The 23,324-nt window shown below is 42.8% G+C and overlaps 1 protein-coding gene across 6 annotated transcripts in view; it reads right to left on the bottom strand.

Moving 5' to 3' along the window:
* TSNARE1 (t-SNARE domain containing 1) overlaps nt 1–23,324 on the bottom strand; it is a 271,228-nt gene that overhangs the window by 128,660 nt on the left and 119,244 nt on the right. For all 6 annotated transcript variants that reach the window (XM_026715999.2, XM_087931803.1, XM_087931805.1 and 3 more), the window contains 3 exons: nt 22,646–22,720; nt 21,297–21,353; nt 1,203–1,370 (listed from right to left, as the gene is read on the bottom strand). In XM_026715999.2, coding sequence (XP_026571784.1) covers nt 1,203–1,370; nt 21,297–21,353; nt 22,646–22,720 — 300 coding nt within the window. The remainder of the gene's footprint in view (nt 1–1,202; nt 1,371–21,296; nt 21,354–22,645; nt 22,721–23,324) is intronic.

Here is a 23,324-nt window from a genome sequence, read left to right on the forward strand (position 1 = left end):
AAGAAAGAAAGAAAGAGGGAGGGAGGAAGGAAAGACAGAAAGAAAGAAAGAAAGAAAGAAAGAAAGAAAGAAAGAAAGAAAGAAAGAAAGAAAGAAAGAAAGAAAGAAAGAGGGAGGGAGAGAGGAAGGAAAGAAAGAAAGAAAGAAAGAAAGAAAGAAAGAAAGAAAGAGGGAGGGAGGGAGGGAGGGAGGAAAGAAAGAAAGAAAGAAAGAGGGAGGGAGGGAGGGAGGAGGAAAGAAAGAAAGAAAGAAAGAACAAAAAAGAAAGAAAGAAAGAAAGAAAGAAAGAAAGAAAGAAAGAAAGAAAGAGGGAGGGAGGGAGGAAGGAAGGAAAGACAGAAAGAAAGAAAGAAAGAAAGAAAGAAAGAAAGAAAGAGAAAGAAAGAAAGAAAGAAAGAGGGAGGGAGAGAGGAAGGAAGGAAAGAAAGAAAGAAAGAAAGAAAGAAAGAAAGAAAGAAAGAAAGAAAGAAAGAAAGAAAGAAAGAGGGAGGGAGGGAGGGAGGGAGGGAGGGAGGAAAGAAAGAAAGAAAGAAAGAAAGAACAAAAGAAAGAAAGAAAGAAAGAAAGAAAGAAAGAAAGAAAGAAAGAAGGAGGGAGGGAGGAAAGAAAGAAAGAAAGAAAGAAAGAAAGAGGGAGGGAGGGAGGAATGAAGGAAGGAAGGAAGGAAGGAAGGAAGGAAGGAAGGAAGGAAGGAAGGAAGGAAGAAAGAAAGAAAGAAAGAAAGAAAGAAAGAAAGAAAGAAAGAAAGAAAGAAAGAAAGAAAGAAAGAAAGAAAGATTAAAACATATGAAGGACAATTGCAGGATTTGGGTATGGCTACTCCAGAGAAAAGAAGGGCTAGGGGAGACATGATAGCAGTGTTCCAATATCTCAGGGGCTGCCACAAAGAAGAGGGAGTCAACCTATTCTCCAAAGCACCAGAAGGAAGGACAACAAGCAACAGATGGAAACCAATCAAGGAGAGAAGCCACCTAGAGCAAAGGAGAAATTTTCTGACAGAATCAGTGGAACAACTGGCCTCCAGAAGTTCTAAATGCTCCATCACGTGAGGTTTTTAAGAAGAGACCGGACAGCCATTTATCTGAAACGGTGTAGGGTCTCCAGCTTGAGCAAGCATTAGAAGACCTCGAAGGTTCCTTCCAGCTCTATTCGGAATTTGAATTGGCTTGGAGATGTCCGTCTTTCTTATGATTGTTACTGACCTCAATCTGCTGGAGAGCTTCTTCCCGTTGACGGATCACTTCTAGGTCCTCTTCTGTGATCTCGGACAGCAGGGCGTTTTCCTGGCTCTCTTCCAGCTGTGAGATGTCTCCACTGCCGAAGATCTTCTCATCATCAGCCAGGTCGGAGAAAGGTGTCTTGGGGCTTTGCTGAGGAGAAGAACCAAAACTGTAGAATTAGAACGGTGGGATTCAAAAGCTAAAAGAGAGAGACACGTAGGAAGGACACCATTATCTGAGGGGACTACGACAGGTGAAACTCAAAAAAAAAATTAGAATATCGTGCAAAAGGTCATTTATTTCAGTAATGCAACTTAAAAGGTGAACCTAATATATGAGATAGACTCATTACATGCAGAGCAAGATAGTTCAAGCCGTGATGTGTCATAATTGAGATGATGATGGCTTACAGCTCATCAAAACCCCAACTCTACAATCTCAGAAAATTAGAATATTGGGAAAAGGTTCAGTATTCTAGGCTCAAAGTGTCCCACTCTAATCAGCTAATTAAGCCATAACACCTGCAAAGGGTTCCTGAGCCTTTAAATGGTCTCTCAGTCTGGTTCAGTAGGAATCACAATCATGGGAAAGACTGCTGACCTGACAGTTGTGCAGAAAACCATCGTTGACACCCTCCATAAGGAGGGAAAGCCTCAAAAGGTAATTGCAAAAGAAGTTGGATGTTCCCAAATTGCTGTATCAAAGCACATTAATAGAAAGTTATGTGGAAGGGAAAAATGTGGAAGAAAAAGGTGCACAAGCAGCAGGGATGACTACAGCCTGGAAAGGATTGTCAGGAAAAGGCCATTCAAAAGTGTTGGGGACTTTCACAAGGACTAGACTGAGGCTGGAGTCAGTGCATCAAGAGCCACCACACACAGACGGATCCTGGACATGGGCTTCAAATGCCGTATTCCTCTTGTCAAGCTGCTCCTGAACAACAAATTGCAGAAGCGCCTTACCTGGGCTAAAGAAAAACAGACCTGGTCTGTTGCTCAGTGATCCAAAGTCCTCTTTTCTGATGAGAGCAACTTTTGCACCTCATTAGGAAACCAAGGACCCAGAGTCTGGAGGAAGAATGGAGAGGCACACACTGCAAGATGCTTGAAGTCCAGTGTGAAGTTTCCACAATCTGTGTTGATTTGGGGAGCCATGTCATCTGCTGGTGTTGGTCCACTGTGCTTCATTAAGTCCAGGGTCAACGCAGCCATCTACCAAGAGATTTTGGAGCACTTCATGCTTCCTTCCTCAGATGAGGTGTATGGGGAAGCTGACTTCATTTTCCAGCAGGACTTGGCACCTGTCCACACTGCCAAAAGCACCCAAACCTGGTTCAGTGACAGTGGGATTACTGTGCTTGATTGGCTAGCAAACTCACCTGACCTGAACCCCATAGAGAATCTATGGGGCATTGCGAAGAGAAGGATGAGAGACATGAGACCGAACAATGCAGAAGAGCTAAATGCCTCTATTGAAGCATCCTGGTCTTTCATAACACCTCAGCAGTGCCACAGGATGATAGCTTCCATGCCATGCTGCATTGAGGCAGTAATTGCTGCAAAAGAGGCCCAAACCAAGTACTGAGTACATATGCATGCTTATACTTTTCAGAGGTTCGATATTGTTCTGTGTACAATCCTTGTTTTATTGATGTAATATGTAATATTCTAATATTCTGATTTTCTGAGACTGTGGATTTGGGGTTTTCATGAGCCTATAAGCCATCATCATCACAATTATGACAAATCACGGCTTGAACTATCTTGCTTTGCATGTAATGAGTCTATCTCATAAATTAGTTTCACCTTTTACGTTGCATTACTGAAATAAACGAACTTTTGCACGATATTCTAATTTTTCGAGTTTCCCCTGTAGACAGCTGGAGGAACATAACCCAAACCAAACATTACACGAGTGGGTTAATTATTTCCTTAATGTATCTTTTAAAAACATTTATATACAAGTGGTCCTGGACTTACAACTATTCTCACCTCGGCTTCTTCAAAAAGCACTAAGCAGACTTTTTGTCCCGGCAAAACTCCTTTTATTAAATGAAGGTGAATTTCTTGCATTCACCTTCAGCCAAAGGCCTGGCAAACAGTCTTTCAAGGGTGTAATTAGGAGCACTGACCTTATCTAGCTTGGAGAGCTGTCAAGTAAATATTTTCAAATGCAGTGCTGACAAGGAAGGACTCAGCGCAGAGTCTCTGAGATGCACAGTCCGATCTTCACACTTCTGGAATGAACGAATTGTTTCCTCCAAAAGCCCCCTCCCCTTTTGCTCCTATTTTAATCCATATGGGAGGGGTCATTCACCATCTACCTGTGGCCTTACTCCCAAGTCGACCCTTATATTGTAATTTTTGTTTTCTTTTGGCAGCTCTGCGCATGTGCAGGCTGGGAAGCTGCCCCCTCGCCTCACTGCTGTCCAACTCCAAAGGCAGCTGATGACTGCCAGACTGCCCTGGCCCCATCTCTGCCTCTGATGCAGAGCCCTCACCCAAGCCTTCCTCAGCCTCCAGGACTGGCCCTTGTTCCTCCCCAACCTCCTCACTGTCCGACTTTGCTGCCAGCTCTGCTAGCCACCAGCAGGCCACAACAACAACCACATTTGAACCCAAAATTTCTGTTATTTAGGATTCCGTAATTCCCTCAATTTTGCTGAAACGGGAATATTAAATATGATGTACGCCCCAGGTTATTAAATGTGATGATCCATACATTTGTCAGATAAAGGGGCTTTGTAGGAAATAAACCTGATAAATACTTGAAATACAACCAAGTGTTCCAGAAGGCAGTGTAGAAATTCAAAGGGTGGAAAATTGAATTACTCCTTTGTGAAATTAAAACTCACATGCTAATTCAGCTCTGTCAATTGCATATATTGTTTATCCCTCAAATATAAAAAGGTTTAGATCCAGTATTAGACACAGTTAGAAAAGTAGCAAGGCAATCAATTGGACATAAGACATTAGTAAGTTAAGAATTGTAAATTACATAACTTATGAGGTAAAGTTTGCTTATATATATAGGTAAAGTTTGCATAAATGTTGCCCTGTTTAGATAGCTCTTACCACCAATCTAGATTTAGGCTATTAGGATAGTACAAGGCTCCAAATTCTCTATTATCATCAGAGGACGGGTTGCTCCTGGTTCGCACTGGTTCAGGTGAACTGGTTGCTAATTTTATGGCCAGTTCTGTGAATCAGCAAATCCCACCCCTGCCTACCCCACAGCACCTCTCCCAGGAGTCCCCACGTGGCCCGTTTTGGATCTCAGGTAAGTGCAGAGGCTCAGGGAGGGTGAAAAATGGGCCTCCAAGATGGCGTCAGTTTCATGCCCCTGATGGAAACTGACTCTGAGGAAGAGGAGGAACAGCCAACAGGGAGTGTGGCGCCAGAGGTGGAGGAGGAGGCTGGGGAAAGGCAGAGGCCGGCTGAGCAATCAGAGGAGGATCCAGGCCCATCCCCTATCCATCCTAGGGCATGTAGGAAGGAGAGGATCAGGGAAAAGCGAGGTCTACTCAAGAGGAGATTACCATGATCCTCCTTGTGGCTTGCAGGTGGGAGCTATGTATATAAGTTTGCAACTGCACAGTTAGAATTTGCAGGAGTCAATTTAGTGTTCATCATGAAAGAGGTTTGTCTTTGTTGGCGTTCATGGACTCTCCTTGGTTATTTTCCTGGAGTTTATGATTAGTTATCTTGGCTTGCTTCTGAACTCTGGTCAATGCGGTTTGTTTTGGTTTTCTTTTTGCCTCATTACTTACTTTTGTGACTTTAAACTGTGCCTAATAAAACAGCGAAGTTAAGTTGAAGGCCTTACCGGACTTTAATGTATGTTTTGGGTTTTGGTTTTTTTTGAGAGACTACGGGTCATCACAGTCAGCATTCAAAGTACTGTAGAGTAAGTTCAGCACCAGAAAAGTAAACACAGATGGCTGACGCTTCATTTAACTTCTTTATAAACACATCTAGTAAATTTTACAATACCAGTTGTAGATTTTTCCAATATGGAGCAAACTCAAACAGAAACAGACATCCGTTTCACTTTAGTTCAGCACGCAAGCAAGACACACAGCAGAAGAGCGAAGCAGTTTCATTTTCAATAGACAGAGTTCAACACCGCTTCAGAGCTGCAGAGCTTAATACAGAGGCACGCCTAGGCTACTTCTAGTTTCAGTTTCCAAACAGTCCTCATTGGGTGACTTGGTTGCTATGCCTATTCATTGGCTGACCTTGTTACCGTGCTCTATTCCAGTCCATGAATATACTCTGACACTCAGCCAGGTTCGCTTTAGGATTGACATCTCCAGCATGTCCTTTAAAAGCTATATTTCTATCTTTCTATTCAGCACCTTCTCCTTCCTGTTCATTTCATGGCTTCATCTGCTGGGCCAACAGACAGTCACGTAACAACATGAGTGAAATAGAATAATTTCTGGAACAAAACCATAAACACTCCCTCTTCCTTCTTGCCTGCCATTGACATCATTTTTCCCCCTTTTTTCAAGAGTGCCTTTTATTTAACAAGCAGGCAGTTCAATCACAATAAAGAGACAATGGAAACCTGGTAGAGTCCCAGCCAAGCTGAGGTTATGTTTGAAAGGGGTCAACTTTTATCCACCCTGATTGATCAGGATGGTGGTTTCCCAAAATATATTTTTATATATATATATATTTTATTTTAACAACAAAACAACATAGACATACCACATAAAACATAAAAATATCATCCTTCTTCATAAATTTACAAACAGTGCATCGATTGGTTTACCACTTTTTTTTTGTGCATCCATTTCCTAATCACTAATATAATTATATTACATAATAGCTCATATTATCAATCAATCATTGTATAACCTAATATCATCACTAAAAAAAAATCATTTATCTATAATTTTGTTAGTTCATATTTTAACGAGATAACTATAGTTTACTTAGTTTATTTTGCAATAAATCATAAGATCATACCAAATCTATCTTGATAATGTTTTATAAAGATAATATCAAGAAAAAAAAAGAAAAAAATTTTTTTATGCTAAATCTGAAAAAGAGGTGAATTATAGATGTCCCAAGATCTTTTAATAAGTGTAAGCATCGGCTAAATTTTTAAATTATTATTATTATTATTGCATTTCAGGCTCTTTTAAAACCTGTTCCTGCTTTTCTTCTCAAGCGCCTGAATTATATTCTCATCATTCTTTAAAACTTGGTTGTGTCCTGCCCTCAAGCAAACTGTTCCCTTTTCTACCAATGGTTAGATAATAAAATACAATAATAGAATATCCAGAATTTTAGAAAATAATGAATATATAAAGATGTATTTCTTTTTTTTTTTTTGTTATCATATTAATAAAATGTTTTTAGGATAGATTTGGCAGGATTACATGAACTGTTATAAAATAAACTAAGTAAATTAGAGTTATCTCGCAAAGTATGAATGAATAAAATTATAGTCAAATGATTGTTTAATAATGATACTAGGGTATTCAATTTTTGATTGGTAATATGAGTTATTATGCAATGTAACTGCAATTGAGACTATGAAATGGTTGCACAAAAAAATTGTAAACCAACCGACACACTGCTTGTACACTTATGAAAGAAAGTTGGATGTTTTTATGTTTGGTTTCTTTTTGTCTTTTAAAACCAATAAAACTTGTTTAAAAAAAAAAAGCACACTGTCCCAGCTGTCACTGCTGGGTGTGTGTGTGTGTGTGTGTGTGTGTGAAATTATACAGCATCATCTCTTCTAACTGCAACGTGGCGCAAAAGTGACATAGTTGAAAACCGATACCCCGATCCTTGTTTCCAACTTAGGAAATCCAGACTTGTAAGCGTTCCCACGTAACTTTCTCTCCAGATGAGATTCTGTTCTGATAGTTCTTCACTCCTGCAGTTTCCTTTTCACGAAGGCTATCGTTTTAATCCATAAACTAATGACTCAATAGTTCTGGACACCACAACACACACACACAAAAGAAAGATGTTGAGACTCCAGAAAGAAAGCAGAGAGGAGCAACAAAGATGATTAGGGATTGGAGGCTAAAACATAGAAAGAACGGTTGCTGGAATTGGGTATGTCTAGTTTAATGAAAAGGAAGATTAAGGGTCACATGGTAGCAGTCTTCCAAGATTTCAGGGAGAATAGAATAGGATAGGGTAGGGTAGGGTAGGGTAGGGTAGAGTAGAGTAGAGTAGAGTAGAGTAGAGTAGAGTAGAGTAGAGTAGAGTAGAGTAGAGTAGAGTAAAATAGAATAGAATAGAATAGAATAGAATAGAATCTAGAGGGGACTTTGGAGGTCTTCTACTCCAGCCTTCTGCTCAAGCAGGAGAACCTATACCACTTCAGACAAGTGGCTGTCCAGTTTCTTCTTAAAAACCTCCAGCAATGAAGAACTCACAATTTCTGGAGGCGAGCTCCTCCACTGATTCACTGTCCTCACCATTAGGAAGTTTCTCCTTAATTCCAGGTTGCTTCTCTCCTTGATTAGTTTCCATCTGTTTTACTTCTCATTTTGCCCTCTGGTGCTTCGGAGAATAATTTGAGCCCCTCTTCTTTGTGGCAGTCCCTGAGATATCGGAACACTGCTATCATATCGCCGCGAATTCTTCTTTTCTTTAGATTAGCCAAACCGAAATCCTTCAGCCATTCTTCATATGTTTTAGTCTCCAGGCCTTTGATCATATTAGTTGCTCTTCTCTGAACGTTTTCCAAAGTCTCAACATCATTTTTTTGTAGTATAGTGACTAAAATCGGTTGCAGTATTCCAGGTGCGGCCTTACTAGGGTTTTACAAAGTGGTACTAATACTTCACAAGATTCTATGCCTCTGTTTCTACAACCAGGGATTGTATTCACTTTTTTGGCTGCTGCTGCTGCACACTGCTGGCTCATATTCAAGTGATTGTCCACCAGGACTCCAAGGTCCTCTCACGGTTACTGTTTTTGAGCCAGGTCTCGCCTAATCTGTACTTAGACTTTGGGTTTTTGTTTTTCCTGCCTAAACATAAACCAAACATGTTCAAAGATAGCAAGAAAGTCCAGTTGCCTCTTGAAAAAGCACCTTAGGGACAACTCTTTCCACCTCTGCTTCTCTCTTCTGAACCTTGAACCTGCCCCTAATTAACATTTCCGGATGAATAACGAAACCGAACTCTGTAAATCTAACTCCGCCATCCTCGTTTATTTTATTTTTTTCCCCATCTTTCCAGCCAATTCATTATGGTTGGCAATAGCTAGAGATTCTTGACTTTGAAAGATGTGTCTGGTGTTTAATTATTATAGATTCCCCAGCTGAGAAGACCCGTTGCCTGTCATCACAATGTCCTCTTGGGAAACGCTGAACCAAGAGCCAATTTGTTGGGGTTGAAAGCATAACTGGCTGATATTTTGTAACCCTGGGGGAGATTAAACTGACCTTATTCCTCCCCACAATGCCTGCAATGCAACTTTGGCAGAAATTGTGTGTCCTGACGATGTTCTGTGGGACATCAATGTCCACCAATGACTCTCAAAATTAAATATATATACATAACTGTCTGGTTTGGTTCTGCAACCTAACAGGACAGAGACAGACTTCAGAGAGTAATTAGGACTGCAGAAAAAACAACTGCTACCAAACTTGCCTTCCATCGAGGACCTGTATACTGCATAAGTCAAAAAGAGGGCTGTGCAAATATTTACAGACCCCTCACATCCCAGACATAAACTGTTTCAACTCCTACCCTCAAAACGACGCTATAGAGCACTGCACACCAGAACAACTAGACACAAGGACAGCTTTTTCCTGAAAGCCATCACTCTGCTAAACAACTAATTCCCTCAACACTGTTCAACCGCACTACTATTGCTATTAATCTTCTCATCACTCCTTAGCACCCATCCCCTCCCACTTGTGACTGAATGACTGTAACTTTGTCGCTTGTATCCTTAAGATTTATATTGACTGTTTCTTAGTATGATTTGATTGCTTATTGTACTCTATGAATATCATTAAGTGTTCTACGTTATGATTCTTGATTCTTAACGAAAGTACCTTTTCTTTATGTATACTGAGAACATTTGCACCAAGACAAATTCCTTGTGTGTCCAGTTACACTTGGCTAATAAAGAATTCTATTCCATTTTATTCTATTCTAAAAGCTGGACCGCATTTAGCTCTTAAGTATCCCTCTCCTCTGCTCTTGGATGTATTGATAGATATCATGTCATCGTGCCCTGTAAATAAATTATCCATTCTTCACATCTACTGTCACCTTGAAGGTATTTATACAGTGCAATCACCTCCTTGGCAAATCCCCTTCTCATGGCTACATCAATTTAGTTCTTCATATTTTTGTGTTTTTTTTTGTTTTTGTCAATCTGCGTCACCCGATTCAGGCTTGGAAGTTATTTTTGCTACATCATTGATTGAACACATTTCCCTTTTGGTCTTTCTTAAACTGCAATGTGATATTTTAAGAGCAAGGGGGGGGGGGGATATGCAAAGAGGCACCGTCTCACATCTAGACACAGCTCTAGATGTGGGGTCCTTGGAGGACTCTGAGCTTGGTGGCTTCCTTGGAGAGCTATTGTTACCAATAAAGGTAGCTCAGGGTTGAAATGAGGGATCCTTGGTGCTCTCTCGGTTGTTTTCTTGCAGGTAATTAATTCAGAACAGAGCTGGAAGGGACCTTGGAGTTCTTCTAGTCCAACCCGCTGCTTAGGCGGGAAATTCTGGCCTATACCATTTCAGACAAATGGCTGTCCAATCTCTTCTTAAAAACTTTGAGTGTTGGAGCATTCACGACTTCTGAAGTCAAGGCTGTTCCCCTGGTTAATTGTCCTCCCTGTTAGGAAGTTTCTCCTTCGTTCAGGGTTGCTTCTCTCCTTGATTAGTTTCCATCTACTGTTTCATTACCCAACTAAGTAACATTTACCAGTGGTAAAAGGCAGTGGGGTTTCTGGAGAGGAAGGAGGCGGAAGAGGAGAAGAAGGATTGTGGGGTCCTTGGTGCCCTCTGAGCTTGGTGGTTTTCTTGCAGAGATTTCATGACCCAACTAGGTAACATCATCAGGGCTAGAAGGGACTGGGGTTTGCAGGGAGGAGGTTGGTGGAGGAGGTGGTGGTGCTGGTGGAGGAGGAGGAGGAGGAAGACTGTGGGGTCCTTGGTCTTCCCTGAGCTTGGTTGTTTCCTTGCAGACATTTCATGGGCCAACTAGGTAACATCATCAGTTTTAGAAGGCAGTGGGTTTTCCTCCCTGTGTATATGCAAGTGTCTTGCCAGTGGGTTAGCATTAAATAACAGCCTAATCCACCAAGAATACTCCTCCCAATGCTGACAGGACGAGTCATAAAATTGGTTGTAGCTCCCTTAACAACCACCTTGCCTCTGGCCCCAACTGTGGTCCTAAATCAAGGACTGCCTGCATCTCAAATAAAACCAAGAGTAAGAAATAAGGAGGGAAGAGGCCTTTGCTGATGTCTGCAGGTTGACTTTGAAATCACATTGCTTGACCGATCCCTCCCGTTTATCTGTCTCTTCCGAGGTGACCACCCGGACATCAGAGTTCTGAGTAAATTCCCCTAATGTGCTGTTGGGTCACTAATGGAGTCACTCATCCCTCCTAGGAAGCAGGGTGAAAAGCTTTCCTCTGCCTTTCATTCCCCAGCTCGTCCGGGTCTGACAGCTTGCATGGATTATCTGTGCCCCTGAATGAAGAGATTTCAACATTTCATCTGAAACAAAGAAAACAAAAATGCTTGGGAGGCCAGAGAAATTGCGGTCGTGCACTGCCAGCCAGATCCTTCAAAGAGATGATCATAGGGAATGTCAACCACCGAACCTCGACAAGAGCTGGAAATACGGTGATAGGGATATATTATGGGGCGGTGAGGGCAACTGGGGGCTCCCCAAATGGAAAATGTGTCCCCAGAGGACTCTTTAATATGATCCTTTCAACAGCTTTGTTTATTTAACAGAATAGCAGAGTTGGAAGGGACCTTGGAGGTCTTCTAGTCCAACCCACTGCTGAAGCAGGAAACCCTGTACCGTTTCAGATAAACGGTTGTCCAATCTCCTCTTAAAAACTTACAATGTTGGAACCTTTACAACTTCTGGATGCAAGTTGTTCAACTGATTGTTCTCACTTTTAGGAAGTTTCTCCCGAATTCCAGGTTGCTTCTCTCCTTGATTACTTGTCTCCCAACATCGGCGCCATGAAATCAATCATTCAATCATTCAATCAATTAGAATAGAGCTGGTCTACCAACCCAACCCCTTGCTCAAGCAGGAAACCTTATACTCTTTCAGATAAGTGTCCAGTGTTTCTTCTTAAAACCTCCAGTGATGGAGCACCCAGAACTTCTGGTGGCAAGCTGTTCCACTGCTTAATTGTCCTCACTGTTAGGAAGTTTCTCCTTAGTTCTAAGTTGCTTCTTTCCTTGATTAGTTTCCATCCGTTGCTTCTTGTCCTGCCTTCTGGTCCTTTGGAGAATAGCTTGACTCCCTCTTCTTTGGGGCAGCCCCTCAGATACTGGAACACTGCTAACACGTCACCCCTGGTCATTCTTCTCATGAAACTTGACATACCCAATTCCAGCAGCCATTTTTTTAAAAAATATTTGAAGGAATAGGGGAAGTCTTCTTCAAAGGGAAGCTTGACGTATGGCATCGTGGAAATGGTTATGAAGCTTTCTTTTGGACAATATGAAAAATGCTTTCCAGTGGTCTTCTTGGAGGTACTAACCAGAGCTGACCCTCTATAGTTTCTGTCCACAAAGGCCAGGCAGAAGCTGCCACCTGGCAAGGCAAACCTAGAGGCAATGGCTCTCTAACCCAATGTGTCTGTAGGAATAACGGAATAATAAGTTGGACGGGAGCTTCAAGGTCTTCTAATCCACCCGTCTGCTCAAACAGGAGACCAAAACAAAAACAAAAACCATCCCACAAAATAGGCTGTCCATTTCTCTTCTTAAAAGTCTCCAGTCATGGAGCATCCATAACTTCTGGAGGCAAACTGTTTCACTTATTAATTGTTCCAACCGTTAGAAAATTTCTCTTTAGTCCTAGGTTGCTTCTCTCCTTGATTAGTTTCCATCCATTTCTTCTTGTCTTGCCTTCTTGGTGCTTTGGAGAATAGGTTGATCAACTTTTTTTTCCTTTGTGGCAGCCCCTCATATATTGGAAGACCGCTCTCATGTCACCCCTAGTCCTTCTCCTTGTCATACCTAAAGTTGACATACCCAATTCCTGCAATCGTTCTTCATACACTTTTGTTCTATCCTAGACTTCTCCAAAAAGCACTAAGCCAACTCTAAGACCCGTGCAAACCTCTTTGATTAAATTAGTGTTGAATTTAGTGCATTCACATTCAGCCAACAACTTGGCAGTCTTGGGAAAACATACTAATAAACTCAGACCTTATCTATCCTGGAAAGCCGCCCAGTAAATATTTCCACACTGCAGTGTTGACAGGGAAGGGCTGGGTTACACAGACAAATCTTCACAAGGCTGGAATGAATGAACGAACGGATGAGTTGTTTCCTGCAAAGGCCCCCTCCCCTTTTGATCCTCTTTTTTCCCCTGATGGGAGGGCCCATTCACCTGTGGCCTTATTCCCACGTTGACTCTGAGTTCTTAATTGTGCCTTCCTTTTGGCGGTTCTGTGCATGCGCAGGCGGAGAACCGGTTCCAAAAGCTCCCTTACTTCACTGCTGTCCAAGCCTGAAGGCAGCTGATGACTGTCAGCCTGCCCTGGCCCCATCTCTGCCTCTGATGCAGAGCCGTTGTCTGAACCTTTCTCAGCCACCAGGACTGGGCCATGTTCCTCCCCAACCTCCTCAATGTCCAAATCTGCTGCCAGCTTCATCAGTTGCAGATGGGCCACAACAGTTTTAGCCTCCAGTCTCCTAATTAACTTTGTTGTTCTTCTCTACATTCTTTCTAGGTTCTCAACATTTTTTTTTATATTGTGGTGACCAAAACTGGATGCAATATTCCAGGTGTAGTCTTACTAAAGCTTTGTAAAGCGCTAATAGGACTTCATAAGTTCTTGATTCTATCCCTCTGTTAATGCATCCTAGGGTTGCATTGGCTTTTTTGGCTGCTGCAGCACACTGTTGGCTCTTATTTAAATGATTGTCCACTAGGACTCCAAGTAGACAATCACTTAAATAGGAGATGGCCAGGCCAGGCCCAAAGGCGGGGTCAAGGTGGAATGGAATAAACTTGTAGTGCTTTTGAACTCTATTCTGGTTCCTGGTTTCATGCACCTGATAGTATTATGTAAACTTTATAATGACTGGCTTGATTGCTCTGACCATCTAGGCCAGTGGTGGCTAACCTTTTTGGGCTCCTGTGCCAAAAATTGTGTGAGCGCTTGCATGCTCACGCTCGCATGCCAGCACCCAGAAGGCAATGTGTGCCTCCCGATGCCCCCTACGTATATGCACACAATCCTCACCCACCCACCCATCCCCGCTGCCCCCTTACCTGCACTGTGCCTCACAGGTGATTTTGGGGGGGGGGGGGGTTGGCCTCCCAGAGGCTTGAGGAAGGCTTCTGCAGGCCCCTTTCATCATTTCTGGTATTTTCGGAAAAGCAGGAAGTGACAAAACAGGCCTAGTTTTCGGCCTTCAAAGCCTGCAGAAGCCTTCCTCAAGCCTCTGGGAGGCTGAAAAAGGCCTCAAACTGCCCAAAAATTAACTGTGCATGCACAGTGAGGTAAGTTTGCCTGCAGCTCACATGCTGGCACAAATGGCTCTGCGTGTCAGCTGTGGCACGCCTGCCATAGGTTCACCATCACGTACCTAGGCCTACCGACAGCATCTAAAATGATTCTTCCCAACCTCCAGACAAACAAGTCATCTCTGTAACTTGGTGCCTTCCCGGAGATTGGTACATTTATAAATACCTACTCCCCCTCCCATGTAAAGTTAATTGCCTGCAAAGGAAGGTCGATCATTTATTAAACTCATGGATCCTCCATCTTGTCTTTTGTACACAAACATCCATTCATTAATTGGTTAATTAATGTTATGTATTCATCAATCAAACCTGTACAACACTTCACAAAAAGTGACTTTGAAGGGCATGCAACGAAGATTCCTCTTCTTCCTTCCAACAGAAGAGGAGGAAGAGGAAAGGGGGAGAGGAGGAGGGGATGGAGGAAGAGGAGGTCAGGAACAAACAACCCGGTCCACTTATTCCATCTCAGTTACTTTATTGTGTTCTACCTATAGTACAAGAATATTTCCAGACTGCTTGAGCTCCCTTGAGAACAAACAGACAAGGTTTCTTGAAATTTTGGGTGGGGGAGTCCAGCTTATGCCTTTTGAGGCGTCACAAAGACTCAAGGCTAGTTCCCCACTTAATCCTTTCTCCCAGCCTGGCTGGATGTTTCTCAACAGAGGAGGAAAGCAGGAAAAAGGAAGGAAAAGGAGGAGGAGGAGGGACAAAGGAAGGAGCAGGAAAGAGGAAGGAAGAACCAGAAAGCTGAGAAAAAGAAGGAGGAAAAGGAAGCAGGAAAGAGGGAGGAGGGAAAAGGAGGAGGGGGAAGAAGCAAGAAAAAGGCAGTTTAGAAACTGTGTCACTATACAACTGCTGAGGTTCACTTCACAGTTGTGGCCAGAAAGTCATAAAATGGAGAAAAACTCATGTAAGAACTGTCTCACTTAGCAACAGAAATTTTGGGCTCAGCTGTGGTTGTAAATCGAGGACTACCTATTTTGGCACTTTGTCAACAAGCCACACATCCCCAAGGGGAATTTATTTATTTTTTTCCTCTTCTACTTTCTCCAAACCGATTGCTGACATTCCAAATCTGGATGCTTTTTTCTCCTTTTGGGCATGCCTGAACAAAATCCCCATCTTTTTGAAAGCGCAGAAACCAAGTCAGAAACCAACTCAGGGTCGACATGAGAGTAAGGCCATAGATGGACAATGAATGGCCCCTCCCGGAAGGATTAAAAGAGGAACAAAAGGGGAGTGGGGCTTTTGCAAGAAACAATTCATTTGTTTGTTCCGTGAAGATTTGTCTGTGTAACCTAGAGTCCAGCCCTTCCCTGTCAGCACTGTGTGTGGAAATATTTACCAGGAAGCTTTCCAAGATAGCTAAGGTTGGAACTAATAATTATACCTTTGCAAGACGGTTTGCCAGGCCGTTGGCTGGATGTGAATGCAATAAATTCACATTCATTTAATAAAAGAGGTTTTGCCAGGACACAGAATTGGCTTAGTGCTTTTGGGGGAAGCCTAGGATAGAACACACTCATAACAACAGTGACAGGGCAAGCCACTAGTATCTAAATAGAAAGCCAAGCCTACTCCCTACAAACACTGATGATGATCCCCAGGCTTACAGAACAACAAGGACTTCATGATTCTCCTCCTCTTCTTCTCCTCTTACTCCTGTTCCCCCTCTCCACAAACACCACTCCTCTTTAGTACTGATGGAGTTAGCTAGTTGGGTAATGAAATGTCTTCAGGAAAACAACCAAGCTCAGAGAACGCCAAGGACCTCACAGTCCTCTTCCTCCTCGACTTCACAAATCCCATTTCCTTCCAGCACAGAGGATGTTACCTCAATTGTGCTCGTAAGTCGAGGACTACCTAGAGACAGAATCTTGCCAGACTAAATCCTTAATTGATTTACCCTGTGAAATTCTTGGGAGTGGCTATCCAAACTCTCTTCCTTGGTTTCCTATCCAGCTTTGGGCCATGTTGTCTTTTGTCTCATCCCGCTGCCCAAGGAGCTGCTGATCCAGTTCTCCAGAGGAATGACGGAGTCTGTCATCTGCACCTCTATAACTGTCTGGTTTGGTTCTGCAACCCAACAGGACAGATACAGACTTCAGAGGATAATTAGGACTGCAGAAAAAACAATTACTACCAACCTGCCTTCAGTCGAGGACCTGTATACTGCACGAGTCAAAAAGAGGCTGTGAAAATATTTACAGACCCCTCACATCTCAATCATAAACTGTTTCAACTTCTACCCTCAAAACGACACTATAGAGCACTGCACACCAGAACAACTAGACACAAGGACAGTTTTCCCCATTTCACACATTTACCTGCTAAATTTTTAAAACGTTATTAATAAAAAGCTGCCAGGGATACCTTACCTGCTATTTCTATTTTTTTTTTTTTTTGTCTTTTGCACATTTTTTGGTGCAGAAAAACACTCGTCATTCTGAAATCTTTTTGTATTGAAAAACAGTTGATGAACAAATGCATCATCAGTTTTCTTTTTCTCCCTGCTTGTGTGCCTCCCACGAGGAATCAAGAATATTCTTCTCTCTATTCTGGGGTTGCTCCTCCAGCATCTTTACTTTTATGAGTTTCACAGAAAAGACTTCATTGTGTTAATAAGAACAATTTCACAATCAATAAGACTGGGGTGGTTATAGGCAGCAAATATATTATTCAGCGCACTTTTAAAAGGAAGGAAGAAGACGTTTGTCATGGAGTGTTGTTATTATTAATTTTTTCCTTCCTCCAAATCTTATCTCGGGGAAGAGACACAAATAGAAGTTGAGAGTTTTAGAGAAAAAAAAAACAAGACAATGGAAAAGAACCATATTAAGTAGGACACAAGCATAGGTTCTGTGGCCGTGGCTTGGTGGGCGTGGTGCAGCTTGGTGGGCGTGGTGCGGCTTGGTGGGCGTGGCAGGGGAAGGATACTGCAAAATCCCCATTCCCTCCCCACCCCACTAACCTGCTTTCCAGCTCCGTTCTCCTGTGCAGAGCAACAAAAGAAAACCCAGCTGATCAGCTGGGACTCAATGGGAGGCAGAGAAGAGATGGGGTTGGCGGGGCCAGTCAGAGGTGGGATTTGCCGGTTTTCCAAACTACTCAAAATTTCCGCTACCGGTTCTCCAGAACTGGTCAGAACCTGCTGAATACCAACTCTGCTTTGGAGCTGGGAAATTGTAAGAAAAATAAAAAAGATTCTCTTTGCAGAATAGAAAGAGAATCGAGGTGATGTGGAGTATTAGTACAGCTTTATAAAACCCGAGTAAGGCCACACCTATAACACTGTGTCCAGTTTTGGTTGCCACATTAAAAAAAAAAGGATGTTGAGACTTTGGGAAAAGTGCAAAGAAGAGCAACTAAGATGATTAAAGGCCTGGAGACAAAAACATATGAAGAATGGTTGCAGGATTTGGGTTTGGCTAAGGGGGACATGATAGCAGTGTTCCAATCTCTCAGGGGCTGCCACAAAGAAGAGGGAGTCAAGCTATTCTCCAAAGCTCCAGAAGGCAAGACAAGAAAAAAAAATGGATGGAAACTCATCAAGGAGAGAAGCAACCTGGGATTAAGGAGAAACTTCCAAACAGGGAGGACAATCAACCAGTGGAAGGCTTGCCTTCTGAAGTTGTGAATGCTCCAACACTGGAGGTGTTTAAGGGGAGACTGGACAACCATTTATCTGAAATTGTATAGAGTTTCCTGCTTGGGAAGGGGATTGAATTAGAAGACCTCCAACTCTGTGATTCTGAAATTCTGTTATTTCTAAAAATGTCCATCCATGATGGGAAGTAAACCTGTCAGAGGATAAAAAGTAAAAAAACTTGTCCGTTTGTCCAGCCAAAGTCACACAGTCAGTTTTCATGCCTTTCATCCCAATTTCTAGACAGGTGTCTTAGCCACTACAGCAAACTGGCTTTCAAAATGGCCCCCATGGGCACATTTTATACCATCTAAATCTCCTTTATGGTTTGAAAGTCCGTTCTTTATTTCTTCTTCCCCACTGGTCGATGTCTATGGAAATTCTCAGTTCTCCAGGTCATGGTTCTCCCAAAGGTGCTTTTTCAGGAGGGAACTGGACTTTCTTGTTTTTCTTTGAAGACGTTTTGCTTCTCATCCGAGAAGCTTCTTCAGTTCTGACTGGATGGTGAGGATAGGAAGGATTTATACTCTTTGTGTTCGGGTCCTAAGTAACAGACCCAAAACACCTTGTAGATGGGCTGGTCATTTGCATTCTTTTACAGAGTTGTTGAGGCCACTTGTATGTTTATCTATGTCATCAGGGTCACCTGAGTGGTGCAAATGGGTATTGACCACAACACAGTCTTTTCAAACTGTTCCAAGAAAGCTCCACACCCATTTGCACAACTCAGATGATCCTGAGAACACAGATAAACCTCCAAGTGGCCTCAATGACTCTCTAAAAAGAGTGCAAATGACCGGCTGTCTGCAAGAAGTATCAATCCTTTCATTCCCCACCATCCAGTCAGAGCTGAAGAAGCTTCTTTGGATGAGTAGCAAAACGTCTTCAGAGAAAAACCAGAAAGTCCAATTGCCTCTTAAAAAAATCTCTTTGGGGACAATCATGACCTGGATGACTGAGAATCTCCATGGTCTCCTTTCCTGTCTGTTATGGCTTGCTGTCTTCTCTTGGGTCCCAAAAGGATGAAGCAACTAATCTCAAAGGCAACTGGACTTTCTCTGTTGTTTTGTTTTTAAAGACTCTTCAGGTAGGAACGTGTCCTACGCGAAACATCTTTTGCTTCTCATCCTCGTCAGAAGAGCCGAAGAGGCTTCTTGGAGGAGAAGTGAAACATCTTCAACGCAAAAGATCAGGAAGTCCAGCTGAAAAAAGCACCTTTGGTTCTCCACTGGTGCACGGAAAGTGGCTCTCTCCAGGCCCGTATGAAAGAAATCCAACCATCAAATCAATGTCTGCCTTCCCTTCCAGGATCTGCACGGTCCATTCACCTCCCGTATTGGGACATCATCCCTACCGGAAGAGTTGAATGGCATCATTTAAATGCCCTCCCAGGAAGGTCCATTAAGGGGTGGGGTCTGTGTGGGCTGGAAATCAGAAACCTGAGACAGGGCAGTGAGAACCATGAGCCAGGTTGAAATTCAGGGGTCTCCTGGAAGCTGGGAACAAAATTACCACCATATGGCCCCAAACACGAAAGACGTATAATCTCACCTTTTCTCAAGGAAATAAAAGAATAATTTGGTGCCCGCTGGGCTTTTGTGTCCATGTTCCGTACTTCTATTGAGCCCTTTAAAAAAAAAAACACCTAACCTAACCAGCTTGGTGAGAAAGCCTTCGAAAAAAAAAAACAGAAGACTCCTTCAGGTTCGAAATTGCTATTTTTTTCTCTTTTGCACATTTTTCCCTGAGCTATATTTAATTAGGATTCAAAGGGTGTTCGGAGAGCACTTAGCATTCAGTATAGTTTATCCCTGGTGGGGTTTTTATTTTAACAGGTTAAATAGCATGAAAAAGGAAACTCTGCACACTTAAAGATTTATTTTTTAGTTTAGTGGGGAATCGGAGCTGAGGGTCAGCACACGCTTCCATTGTGCATCACACAACTGACGCAAACAGGAAAAAATGAGCAGTAGCATGAACAGCGAAGCTGGTTTGGTGCAGGGGTGTAGTTTAGTGGCGTGAAGCAAACTGGGTGACTTTCGTTCAGTCACCGGGAGATGGTGAGTTCTAGTCTCGCCTTAGGCTTGAAAGTCAGCTGGGACTTCGGGCTAATCACCAGGAGACTGTAAGTTCTAGTTCCACCTGAGGCATGAAAGCCTGCTGGGTGACTTTGGGCTCGTCACCGGGAGATGGTGAGTTCTAGTCCTGCCTGAAGCAAACTGGGTGACTTGCGTTTGATTACTGGGAGATGGTGAGTTCTAGTCTCGCCTTAGGCATGAAAGTCAGCTGGGACTTCGGGCTAATCACCAGGAGACTGTAAGTTCTAGTTCCACCTGAGGCATGAAAGCCTGCTGGGTGACTTTGGGCTCGTCACCAGGAGATGGTGAGTTCTAGTCCTGCCTGAAGCAAACTGGGTGACTTGCGTTCGATTACCGGGAGATGGTGAGTTCTAGTCTCGCCTTAGGCATGAAAGTCAGCTGGGACTTCGGGCTAATCACCAGGAGACTGTGTTCTGACCCAAGCCTCGTTCAAAGCAAACCAACACCAAACAGAGATAAAAGCAAAACCTTTGTAATGCTTCTTTGCGAATTCCGTTCATTCACAGTAAAACACTGTTCAAAACTAATTGTCCCAGATAAGAACAAGCCTTGCCAAGGTTGGGCAAAGCTGCCAAAAACCACTAGATTAAATTTCAAGGAAATATTCAAAACCAAAAGTCTCCAAACACAAACCAGGATAGTCTGAACTTCCACAGGACTTGAATTGCAAGAAGTTGTTTGCTTCCTGCAGAGAATCCCACCTCTGAGGGCTGGCTTTTATCCCTTAAGGGAGGGCCCATTACCTTGCACCCTTACTCCCGAGTTGCCCATTCTGCTGCAGCTGCTCTTTCCTTCGAGCAGCCCTGCTTGCACGTGCACTGGGCACAGGCTCCTCGGGGGACTCTTCATTATTGCTGCCAGCCTCCACAAACTCCGAAGGCAGAACTCCACTCCCTGATAGTCCTGGCCCCATCCGTGCATCACAGGCAGGCCCCTCATCTGAGTCCTTACTCTCCGAGACCTCAGCCGTCCACATCTGCTGCTGGTGAACCACAATAGAGTGTGAGTTCTAGTCCTGCCTTAACATCAGGTCACCTCCTACACTTAAGCAGGACAGCCGGCTGGGTGGCTTTGAGCCAATCACCAGGAGACTGTGAATTCTAGTCCCACTTTAGACTACAATGTAGAACAGAACAGAATAATAGAGTGGAGTGGAATAGAACAGAACGGAACAAAATAGAACAGAACGGAATGCTTCTAACTAATATCAAGTAGCACAATGGTTCAGCCATTGAGTTTGTCAGCTGGAAACCTGACAGTCTATGTTTGAGAGCCAGCTATGCAACGGGATAAGTTCCCATTCCTTGTCCCAGCTCCTGACCAGCTAGCAGTTCTGAAGCACGCAAATGCTTAAGTCCTGCAAATGTATCTCCAGTTTCATTTATTCTCGTATGAAAATTTAGAATTTCTAATATTTCAGGAATTGACCTGGGCAGAATTATGAGAAAAGGCTGACAATCCTTTTCACAGGGAAGGAATAAAAGATACCCAGATATTTTGAATCATATAAGACTTGGCAGAACAACTCAAGAAGGAAATTCATGGTTGGACCCTGAAGCTGGAAAAAAAAATATTATTCCTGAATAAAACTACACTTACCTGCTTTTTACTTCTCTGACCCACTGGAAACAGAGCCTTGGACTTCTCTGCAATTTTCTGCCAATTGAGAAATAACAATAATGTCAACGGTATAAAATAATAATAGGAATACAACAGCATCAACGAATATCTTTGATCAGGATTGTGCGGGGATACCTTAGCATTTGTTTACAATGCTCATTTTGCTCCTTGGAGTGGTGCGGTGGCCTAGAGGTGTAGCTCTCACGTCACAATCACACAATCTGTGAGTTTGATGCTAGGTAGAGGCAGATGTTTCTCTCTCTGGGCACAACGAGTGTATAACTGCTAAACAAAACTCTGCACTGGCAACAGGAAGGGCATCCGGCCATTAAAACATTTGGCTAGCTCCGTTCAGTTCCTAGACTCCACCTCACAAAGAATTATGGGGTGGTTAAAAAATGGTGATGGCTCATTTTGCTCCCCCAAATGAGGGGGAAGTCAATCAGGTGATGGGATAGCTTTGAAAGGATAGGCTTTTATAAGAAAGCTGCGGTCACTTCGATTTCAAAAAACGGGGTTTCCAGATCAAATTCAGCACTGGGAAAAAAACAAAAAAAAAATCTGATAGCAGTTAAGGGTGAGAAAGTGCCAGTCTTGCCTCTCCATCCCAGCCCCTGATGTCACCAGGCCGTTTACAAAGGACCCTTTGGATGGGTTGAAACAGATCACAAGACGTAAGTATAAGGATGGGAAATCACAGGGTTTTGCTGCAGAAACAGCATGTGTGGAACAAAAGGGTTTTTTTTGCTAGTTGAAAGAGGACTGTCACGTGCCTGGGGACAGTCTAAAGTATCTCTTGGAACAGGAGGAGGAAGGAAGGAAGGAAGGAAGGAAGGAAGGAAGGAAGGAAGGAAGGAAGGAAGGAAGGAAGGAAGGAAGGAAGGAAGGAAGGAGGAAGGAGGAAGGAAGAAGGAAGGAAGGAAGGAAGGAAGGAAGGAAGGAAGGAAGGAAGGAAGGAAGGGAGAAAGAAAGGAGGGAGGGAGTAGCAAAAAAGACAGTAGGGAGGGACAGAGGGAGGGAGGAAGAAAGAAAGAAAAAAGGAAGAAAGAAAGAATGAAAGAAGAAATGAGAAAAAAGAAAGGAGGGAGGGAGGAGCAAATAGACAGAATGGAGGGAGGGAGGAAGGAAGGACGGACGGATGAAAAAAAGAAAGAAAGAAAGAAAGAAAGAAAGAAAGAAAGAAAGAAAGAAAGAAAGAAAGAAAGAAAGAAAGAAAGAAAGAAAGAAAGAAAGAAAGAAAGAAAGAAAGAAAGAAAGAAAGAAAGAAAGAAAGAAAGAAAAGGCAACGGACTTCTCTCATTTCCAGGGTCCTGCCCTGTCATTCTTACCTTTTGTATTGTTCCATATCGTTGAATGGCATCGGAAAGTTGATTCTTCAGCCGGTCGAGCTGGAGTCGTTCTTGCTATGAGAGAGAGAGAGGAAATAAGAGAGAGATGAACCTTAAAAACCTCCCTTGTTGGACTAAAGGTGCATTTTTAAAGAGGCAACTGAACTTTCTGGTTTTCTTTGAAGTTATTTTGCTTCTCATCCAAAAAAGCTTCTTCAGCTCTGACTGGATGATGGGGAACGAAAGGATTCCTACTCCTTACAGATAGCTGATCATTTGCATTCTTTTGGAGAGTCGTTGAGGCCACCATGATACAGATAAGCCTCCAAGGGGCCTCAACAACCCTCTAAAAATAATGCAAATGACCAGCTGTTTGCAGGGAATATAAATCCTTCCATTCCCCACCATCCAGTCAGGTGAATCATGTTAACCCAAGGCCAATGAATTTCAAACTATTTCAAACTATGAATTTCAATCATGACAAACCAGATAAGGAGAGGTGAGGGCAATTATATCAAAATATAATTTTTTTTCTATGAAAACCTTTTGGGATAATGCAAAATAATCAAACATCTCAATGTGCTTTGGTGGATTTGTTTTTGCAGGTAGATTTGTTTTGAAATTGATTTCCATTTGACAGATGTTTATGAAGCATCTTGAGATGTTTAAGGAGCATCTT

The sequence above is a fragment of the Pseudonaja textilis genome, chromosome 3 (assembly GCF_049901715.1).
Source record: "Pseudonaja textilis isolate UNSWEBS1 chromosome 3, rPseTex1.2, whole genome shotgun sequence".
Taxonomy (NCBI): Eukaryota; Metazoa; Chordata; class Lepidosauria; order Squamata; family Elapidae; genus Pseudonaja; species Pseudonaja textilis.